Source organism: Oncorhynchus clarkii, chromosome 18, assembly GCF_045791955.1.
Source record: "Oncorhynchus clarkii lewisi isolate Uvic-CL-2024 chromosome 18, UVic_Ocla_1.0, whole genome shotgun sequence".
In the NCBI taxonomy this organism is placed as follows: Eukaryota; Metazoa; Chordata; class Actinopteri; order Salmoniformes; family Salmonidae; genus Oncorhynchus; species Oncorhynchus clarkii.
This window is the reverse complement of record NC_092164.1, coordinates 42,252,490-42,262,523: the sequence shown is the minus strand read 5'-3', so window position 1 is coordinate 42,262,523 and position 10,034 is coordinate 42,252,490. Positions and strand designations below refer to the sequence as shown.

Here is a 10,034-nt window from a genome sequence, read left to right as displayed (position 1 = left end):
TATGACAACCGCAACTGTAGCTACAGCAACAACTGTAGCTCCTACAACAATAATATCTGTAGCTTCTACAACCACTAAAACTGCAGCAACTACTACAACTGAAGCTCCGACAACAACCACACCTACTATGACAGCTACAACTGAAGCTCCTACGATCACTTCAACAGCAACACCTGCAACACCAACTGTAGCTCCTACGACAACTGCATCTCGTACGACAACTGCAGCTACTAGGACAACTGCAGCTCGTATGACAACAACTGTATCTCTTCTGAACATTACAACTGAGGTACCTGCTACTGCTCCTACTACAACTGTAGCTCCTACTACAACTACATCAGCAGCGCCTACAACAACCACTGCAGCTCTTACTACAACATTTGTAGATATTACAACAACTACAACTAGAGCACTTGCTACAGAAACTACAATTACACCTACTACGACAACCACAAGTGCAGCACGTACTACGACAACTGCAGCACCTACGACAACTGCAGCTTCTACGACAACTGCAGCTCCTACGACAACCACAACTGCAGCTTTTACAAGAACTACCACTGCTCCTACTATCAACAGCACCATAGAAGCTCCTACTTCCACAACCATAACTGAAGCTTCTATAACCACCACAACTGTATCTTCTACTATGACAACCACAACTTCAGCTGCCATAATGAAAACTACAAATTTAGCTCCAACAATGGCAACTCCAGCTCTTACAGCCACCACCACCACTGTAGCTTCTAGCATGGCAATTCAACCTGCAGGTCCTACAACAACGACCACAACTGTTGCTCCAACAATGACTACAACTGCAGCACCTACAAGTACAACCACAATTGTACTTCCAACTTTTACTTCAACTTCTATGGTTTCAGGGACATCAACAACTTCTATGGCTTCAGGGACATCAACAACCAGGTAAGCAAGACATGTTTTGTATAATTATTTTATTCAATTGAATAAACACTTTGTCAATCAAGGAAACTTTGAAGCGAAGAACCAACTTTGAAGCAAAAGCATTCAAAATGTCAGCCATTCTTTAGAAAAGCTCTTTGTGTACCTCAGTTTGTGTATAGGCGCTATTTCAATCCCATTAATATGCTTGCTGAAGATAAAACCACCATATTTTTTTTTACATTTCATTTAGCCCACTTTAGCACTTAAATGCTTTAAGTTAAACACGGAATCAACTTAAATATATATTTTATAGCATTTATACTTTTTGTACTACAACAATTCAAAACGTTATAAACTATACACATTTAAACAAGTAGAAACTAGCATGTAATAACCTACCAACAATAATGGTAACTCTTGATCCGTTCAAGCTAGAGACACCAAACCAAACCAAAAACCAACGTTTTCCCATCTACCTACCATTACTACTGCAGTCACTACCACTAATATATCTTATTTCACAGCCATAAAAAATTATAAGACAAGCTAGCAAGCACACATATTTTCTTTAGGAAATTACATGTTCATTTATTACCATTTTCTCTTAGATTTGGCACAGTGGTGGTTTTTGTTAGACTGGTGTTCCAGCTCAACACACTAGTCCCCACTGAGGATGATGTCCTTGGTGTCATCAACAAGCAACTGTCTCGTCAATTCAACATTCAGAGAAGCACTCAAACCACCTTCCAGAATGCAACTTATATCAGTGAGTTCAACATATTAGACTTCTATCATGACATTTATTTCCACTCTCTCTATATATTTTTTCATAGGTAAACATTCAACTGCTCCCGCTATCTAAATACTTATTGAATGTTTTTTAATGTTGGACCTCCTATATTGTAGCAGTTCATTTGGTCTGTTGTCTATCATAACACTTTTTTTTGTGTGCTCACAGAACTTACACATACTTCATTTGCCGTCGATCTTGGTTTCAAAATAACCAATGTAACCATGGAGTCTCAAAGAGATAGACTCGCATTCACCAGCGAGACCTACAACAAGATACAGGATTCAATTAACAGCCTAGTAAGATACTTCTATACATAAGATACATCCATGGTCATGTTCAGGTCATGATAGTAATTGACAACTTGTTGTTTTGTCCCCTTTTAGCTCCATGAAATTCTTAGTAAACCAGATGGCAAACAATTTGTCTTTCCCAATGCCAACTTCACGTAAGTACAATGCCATGTCTGTGAACCAACCCATCTTTCTCAACTGCACTCTTTAGAATGTCTGCAGATTTCATACAGCTGCTGTTTGTACAGCTAAACAGGATGGAGGGAAGATGTTCAACTCTCACACAAAACCAATGTTTACGTCCACAGTATTGTTGGCACTCAAATCAGGGCAGACATCATGTATGTATACAAAGAGGAAGACATCAAGCTCCCTAGTGCTTTTCTAGAGGAAGTCTTAAAAGTCTCAGGTATGCTGCTTTTGTTGCCATTTCATTTTTTTTTATTATGGCAAGTTATAAAACACTGTGTACAGTATGTGTAATACTCAATCTCGAAACCACTTTCATATCTATGTTCTAGTTTATAATCCCCCTAAAATGTATTTAAATGTGTATTCTAGGTCTCCTAACAACCACGGTTGCCCCAACAACTACCAGCACCTCACCACTTCCAACCCTTTTGCTGACCACTACTTTCAATACCACAAGTAATGAAGGTTTTCCTGGCTGGGCTCTGGCCATTATCATCCCCTGTGGCATCGCTATCATTCTGGTACCCCTGTGGATCCTGCTATGTGTACGTATAGGCTTATGTTCACTTGTGTACTGTGAAAATACTCTACAAAGTATATGATCAAATAAGCTGTTCGATGTCTGCAATGATATTGATTTAGCATGTGAATCATACTTCACCATCTTTGTTTTGCAGTGCATGCTATGTGGCTGTTGTGCAGCTGTAAGGAGACGCTGGCACAGACGTAGATCTTACAATGTACAGTACACCACCAGAAACGGTTTCTTCTGAGGTGACAACGCTAACATCTGTGGGCAACTGTCATCACAAGAACCAATCATCTATATCTGCTAATCACGGGACTTTAATGCATGGAAAATTCCTTGATACTACATACAATTGCATCTGAAAAGATCAAGTGGGGAGTTGCATATATTTTTATCATAAAAAGAAAATTGATAATGGGCTTAATAGGCCACATGTTTTTTGTGCAATGTACTACGTGTTATATTATAGATATATGATTGTTAATCAAAGTTACAGCTGAGCTGAACATGGAATGTTTATATATTTATTAGCTATGTCATTTGTGGTTTCAAGCTGTGCTATCCACTTACTAAAACATTTATCACTTATTTATTTAATGTGTAATAAGCTAGATTACAATATTTATTTGAGTTTTGTTATTAACTCTCTTGATTAACTATGAACTATTTTATTTTAAACTGCAATACAGTACTTGTTTCTTCAACTTACAGTTTGAAAGTTTGACAAATGTAATAAAAAGTCTTTACAAACCAGTTTTACGTTAACATTTTATGAATAGGTTTGACTGCAGGGTGATTATAGACAAAACAGCTACACATCAAAAATTGTCCAAATTGTCTGACCTGGCACCTGAATTATGTTTTTTTTTTTTCAATGCAAACCTTAAAGGCCAAGTGCAGTCAAAAACTAGATTTACCTGTGTTTTGTGTACAGTGCCTTCAGAACGTGTTCACATCGCTTGACTTTTTCCATATTTTGTTGTGTTACAGCCTGAATTTAAAATGGATTAGATTGAGATTGTGTGACACTGGCCTACACACAATAGCCCATAATTTCATAGTTAAATTATGTTTTTAGAAATGTTTACTAATGTCTTGAGTCAATAAGTATTCAACCATTTTGTTATGGCAATAAGTTCAGGAGTAAAGATGTGCTTACCAAGTCACAGAACAAGTTGAATGGAGTCACTGTGTGCATAAATAGTATTTAACATGATTTTGGAATGATTATCTCATCTCTGTACCCCACACATACAATTATATGAAAGGTCCCTCAGTCGAGCAGTGAATTTCAAACACAGATTCAACCACACAGACCAGGGACGCTTTCCAAAGTAGGGCACCTATTGGTAGATGGGTAAAAAAAAGCAGGCTGAATCTCCCTTTGAGCGTGCTTAATTAAGTTATTAACTACACATTGGATGGTGTATCAATTCGACCAGTCACTACAAAGATACTGCCGTCCTTCCTAACTCAGTTGCCGGAATGGAAGGAATCTGCTCAGGAGTTTCACCATGGGGCCAGTGATGACTTTAAAACAGTTAGAGTTTAATGGCTGTGATAGGAGACCATTTAGGATGGACCAACAACATTGTAGTTACTCCAAAATACTGACCGAACTGACAGAGTGAAAAGAAGGAAGCCTGTATAGAATCCAAATATTCCAAAAACATACATCCTGTTTGCAAAATGGTGGCAAATGAATTCACTTCTTGTCCTGAATACAAGGTGTTATGTTCGGGGCAAATCAAATACAACACATTACTGAGTACCTGTCACGTTCTGACCTTTATTTCCTTTGTTTTGTATTTATTTAGTATGGTCAGGGCGTGAGTTGGGTGGGCAGTCTATGTTTGTTTTTCTATGTTTTGGGGTATTTCTATGTTTCGGCCTAGTATGGTTCTCAATCAGAGGCAGGTGTCATTAGTTGTCTCTGATTGAGAAGCCTGGGTTTCACTGTGTGTTTGTGGGTGATTGTTCCTGTCTCTGTGTTTGCACCAGATAGGACTGTTTTAGGTTTTCTCACGTTTATTGTTTTCTTAGTTTATTCATGTATAGTGTCTTTATAAATTAAAACATGAATAACCACCACGCTGCATTTTGGTCCGCCTCTCCTTCAGATGAAGAAAACCGTTACAGTACCTCTCTCCATATTTTCAAGCATAGTGGTGTCTGCATCACCTTCTCGGTATGCTTGTAACAGTTAAGGACTGGAGAGTTTTTCAGGACAAAAAATAAACTGAATGGAGCACAGATAAAGCACAGATAAAATCCTAGAGGAAAACCTGATTCAGTCTGCTGTCCACCAGACACAATAACCTAAACTACAAGGCCAAATCTACACTGTCTTTTGGTGTCTTTTCTATATAGAACTTTTTTAAAGATTTCATTTGTTATTTAATGTAATATCTTATGCTATTCTTGTCTTACTGTTCTGTACTTTGTCATGTATTTGTATGTTTATGTAGACCCCAGGGAGTGTAGCTTCTGCTTGTGCAGTAGCTAATGGGGATCCGTATAAACTAAACCAAGAAGACAGTGAATGTTCCTCAGTTGCCCAGTTACAGTTCTGACTTAAATCCGTTTGACAATCTATTGCAAGACATGAAAAGGATCAACAACCAATTTGACAGAGTTTGAAGAATTTTCCAAATAATCATGGCCAAATGTTGCACAATCCAGATGTGGAAAGCTGCTAGACTTACCCAAGACTCACAGCTTTAATCGCCTCTGCCAAAGACGATTCTAATGTATTCACTCAGACGGTTGAATACTTATGTAATCAAGTTACAGTATATTACTGTTTTACTTTTCATACATTTCTTATGTATGACCATATAGAGTATTTATGACCATATAGAGTATTTTGGTAGATTGTTGACAAAAAAATTACAATTAAATCAATTTTAATCCCAACACGTAACACAACAAAATGTGGGGAAAGTCAAGGGGTGTTAATAATACTTTCTGAAGGCACTGTATATTTTCACACTATGAGGTCGGAATGCAAAAAAACAGATATCTCTAGCTTAAACTGACACATATTGATGGGGATTTTTGTTATATGACCGCACCGTGGCGTCCGGCTGTCTCCATGCTGCTGTGCTGTTTGTTGCTACTGGTTTCCTGTTAAGGCTATGGCTGAGTTCAAGGTTTTACTTCTAACCTGCAAAAGCATTAAATGGACTTGCTCATATCTATCTCTCCGATTTGGTCCTGCCATACATACCTACACGTATGCTATGGTCACAAGACACAGACCTCCTTATTGTCTCTACAATTTCTAAGAAAAAAGCTGAAGGCAGTGCCTTCTCCTATAGAGCTCAATTTTTATATAATGGTATGCATATCTATGTGAGAGACTCAGACTTATTCTCGATCTTAAAGTCTTTGCTGAAGACTCATCTCTTCAGTAGGTCCTATGATTGAATGGAGCGATGAACCGCCGTTGCTATCTCTGCCTGGCCGGCTCCCCTGTCCCCACTGGGATTCTCTGACCCTATTATGGGGGCTGAGTCACTGGCTTACTCGTGCTCTTCCATGCTGTTGCTAGGAGGGGTGCATCACTTGAGAACGTTGAGTTCATGACATGATCTTCCTGTCCTGTTTTCAGCCCCCCTCTGGCTAGTGCGATGGAGGAGATCTTTGTGGGCTATACTCAGCATTGTATCAGGGTAGTAAGTTGGTGGTCTGTTCATATCCCTCTAGTGGTGTGGGGGCTGTGCTTTGGCAAAGTGGGTGGGGTTATATCCTGGCTAGTTGGCCCCTTTGTTCGGACGGGGCCACAGTGTCTATATATAGTCGGGGGCTAGTGTTAGTCTGTTAAATCTGGTGTAATTCTCCTGTATTATCTGGTGTGCTGTATGAATTTAAATATGCTCCCTCTAATTCTCTCTCCCTCCCTCCCCTCCCAGAGGACCTGAGCCCTAGGGCCATGCCTCAGGACTACTGGCCTGATCACTTCTGGATGTCCCCAGTCCACCTGGTCGTGCTGCTGCTCCAGATTCAACTGTTTTGTCTGCAGCTATGGAACCCTGACCTGTTCACCGGATGTGCTACCTTGTCCTGGACCTGCACTTTCTCTCTACCGCACTCCCTCTCTACCACACCTGCTGTCTTGACCTCTGAGTGCAATACATTTAGTATTGACCTGCCTTCACTAAACCCCTAAAATAAAGCAGCTTAATTGAATTTTAAACCCCAAATCTATTTTGCATGAAGAAACAACCTGTCACTCATCACAAACTTTGGGAATATCTGGGTTTTCCCTCTTCACAATGCAGAAAGACTGCATTTAATCAGTGGACACAACTCATTTTTATTACAACACACCTGTCATAATTATTTTCTTTACTATAGGTTTATTATTATTATTGCTAAAGGTACTGCATAGGTGTAAACATGCCATATTTAGCAAGAGATAGCACTTGTATAGCCTAAGAAAGTGGAAACAATAACAGTCAAACGTTTTTGGCACCAGAGTAATATATTCTTATATACTGTACAATGAGGAATTCAATTACAAAACACGAATCTTCTCGCATTTGTATATCCATTGCCCCCACCCACAAGGTGTATACACAACAACAATAAATAAGAATTAAATAAGATAATAGATACAAAACAAAAACCTGAAGAACATAAATCAAACAATTCTAATTATCACATGTAGGACAGTATGCAAGTGTGTGTGCATGGACTTTGCAGATGTATTTCTTACATGTGGAGCACATAGTATTTGTTTTACAGTCCTTCTTTGGGGGTCAGAATAGGCATCTCCTCCTCTTGCCTGCCCCAGCTGCAACTTCAGGTGGATCAGGACAAGATTCAGCCCCCTGAACAGCTTTCACAAGTGCTGCAGAGGCTGCTGTGCGGGGGAGGCGCTCCCTTCTTTGAATGTGTGGGGTTACAAGTGCCTTTCCCAGCTGCTCCAGGAACACCCTCCTCTTGTTCCGCTTATCGGGCATCCAGGTAGGGTTGATCTTGTTCCATATCACGAAGACATTCTATAAGGACACATCAATTATGTTATGGAAGATGACCAGGGACCAGCGGGCAGTCATCCTTCTGCAGCTGTAAGTTCCAATCACCTTGTCTAGGTTGTCCATGCCTCCTTTGTTGTGGTTGTAGTCCAGGATGATGGCTGGCTTCCTGTCCTCATGATCACCGATCTCAGCCGTTTCGTGCAGTGTGCTCACACATTATTGTTCCTCTTTGGGAGGTAAGAAACTAGAGTTGCAGTAGGGGTGAAGGCAAACTTTGATGAGAAGGTCTCTCTCCCCCTTGATGCGAGGAGTGCAGGGGGGAGCTCAGACTTGTTCTTTCTAACTGTGCCAACCATGGTGATCTTCCTCTTCAGGAGCTGCTGGCTGAGGTCAATCAGTAGCACACATAATCTAAATTTCTCATTGTGTGTGTGTGTGTGTCTTTGTGGTTTTTGTGGTGTGCAAATTATTTTATAACTACCAGGTCAAAAATGACCCATAGACAATCTTTGTACCCTGGTGGTGTACAGCTTTCATGAAAATAAGAACAAATGCGATGTTTCCCTTTTTCAAATGGTGCGGTCACTCTAGGAAAAGTCATCAACTTTCAAGTTGAAAAAATATAATTTAGGGGGTTTTCTCTGCTGTTAAACATAGTGGCTAGTCATTTTTGACCCTTAAGACAGCAACATAAGCAATCAAACATTAAAAGCTAGCCAAAATGGGTGTGACTTTAGTTGTTTTTTTTATGGGGAAATGTAAGCTGCCTCCTTGATATGTACAGCTAGAGTGTTCTAGAGCTGATGGGCCACATGTGAAGAGTTCCTGTCACTCATGCTGTGCAGGGTTGTGGCTGGTATTACCAGGCTGTTTGAGCCTGATGATCGTAGGGTGGGTGCTGGTGAGTAGTTCTATAGAAGTTGGCATATATAAACTCAGCAATAAAAGAGATGTAATCTCATTGTCAACTGCGTTTATTTTCAGAAAACTTAACATGTCTAAATATTTGTATGAACATAACAAGATTCAACAACTGAGACAAACTGAACAATTTCCACAGACATGTGACTAACAGAAATTGAATAATATGTCCCTGAACAAAGGGGGGGGGTCAAAATCAAAAGTAACAGCCAGTATCTCGTGTGCCCACCAGCTGCATTGAGTACTGCAGTGCATCTCCTCCTCATGGACTGCACCAAATTTGCCAGTTCTTGCTGTGAGATGTTACCCCAGTCTTCCCCAAGTTCCCGGACATTTCTGGGGGGAATGGCCCTAGCCCTTACCCTCCGATCCAACAGGTCCCAGACGTGCTCAATGGGATTGAGATCCGGGCTCTTCGCTGGCCATGGCAGAACACTGACATTCTTGTCTTGCAGGAAATCACTCACATAACGAGCAGTATGGCTGGTGGCATTGTCATGCTGGAGGGTCATGTCAGGATGAGCCTGCAGGAAGGTTACCACATGAGGGAGGTGGAGGTCTCCCCTGTAACGCACAGCGTTGAGATTGCCTGCAATGACAACAAGCTCAGTCCGATGCTGATTCACTGTGTCAAAGGCTGATGTCATGTCCAGAAGTAAAAGGAAGCTATTGTCTCAATCATAAGCTGCCATCAACAAGTCATTTCGTACTCTTACCTGTGCTGTCTCTATGATGTGCCATGCACAGAAGCCAGACTGGAAGGGATCAAGGAGACTGTTGGTTGAAAGGTAGTTCTGTAGCTGTATTGGGACCACACATTCAATGATCTTTGATAGAAAAAGCAGGTTGGAAATTAGTCTGTAATTGCGTTGGGTGTCGGGGTCAAGTCCAGGTTTTTTCACGGTTGGTGTAATGTAGGCAGTTTACAGGGAATTAGGCACAGTACCTGAATCAAGATAGTAAATTATGATTTTGGTTATAGTTGGACTGAGAAGAGTGAGGCTGGATTTAATAAGTGCTGTGGGACAGAGATGAGTAATCGAGTACTGGAGTACTCAAACTGAAGTTAAAACTCCATCTTTAACCAGAGATCATATTTTCTTAAAATACTATAAAACTATTTGGTCTAAATTTGCTTTGACTGTAGTGTTCCATTTGTACATGTGCATTTGCGGGACACAACAAACAATTCACCAAGCCAAGAATCACACTATTCTGCTGCCTAATTTCCCTTTCCCCTCAGTGTCCCACTCACTCAATTGCATTCCAGCAAGCTACATTCCTTGCAAAATAATGACAGTTTCATCACAAATTATAAATGGACTGGTTGACTGAAGTATGGAAATATGTGTTCCAACAATGAGCTGTAGTTTTGGAATGATTAAGTAATTTTCCGCATAGGCTACTTTGCAGATGTCAGA

General features: G+C 40.3%; 1 protein-coding gene across 1 annotated transcript; it reads left to right on the top strand.

Moving 5' to 3' along the window:
* Positions 1-49: 49 nt before the first annotated feature.
* Positions 50-4,589, top strand: LOC139372648 (uncharacterized). Its single transcript, XM_071112424.1, has 7 exons — positions 50-924; positions 1,512-1,669; positions 1,862-1,992; positions 2,080-2,141; positions 2,295-2,395; positions 2,548-2,723; positions 2,856-4,589. The coding sequence occupies exons 1-7, from the start codon at positions 128-130 to the stop codon at positions 2,949-2,951; spliced, it is 1,521 nt and encodes a 506-aa protein (XP_070968525.1). The 5' UTR covers positions 50-127; the 3' UTR covers positions 2,952-4,589.
* The last annotated feature ends 5,445 nt before the right edge of the window (positions 4,590-10,034 follow it).

Coding starts and splice junctions, on each gene's coding strand:
- LOC139372648 (XM_071112424.1), top strand. CDS start 128: ATGACAGCTACAACTGAAGCTCCTACGATCACTTCAACAGCAACACCT. Junction 925..1,511: donor TCAGGGACATCAACAACCAG/GTAAGCAAGACA, acceptor ATTTTCTCTTAG/ATTTGGCACAGTGGTGGTTT. Junction 2,724..2,855: donor CCCTGTGGATCCTGCTATGT/GTACGTATAGGC, acceptor TTTGTTTTGCAG/TGCATGCTATGTGGCTGTTG.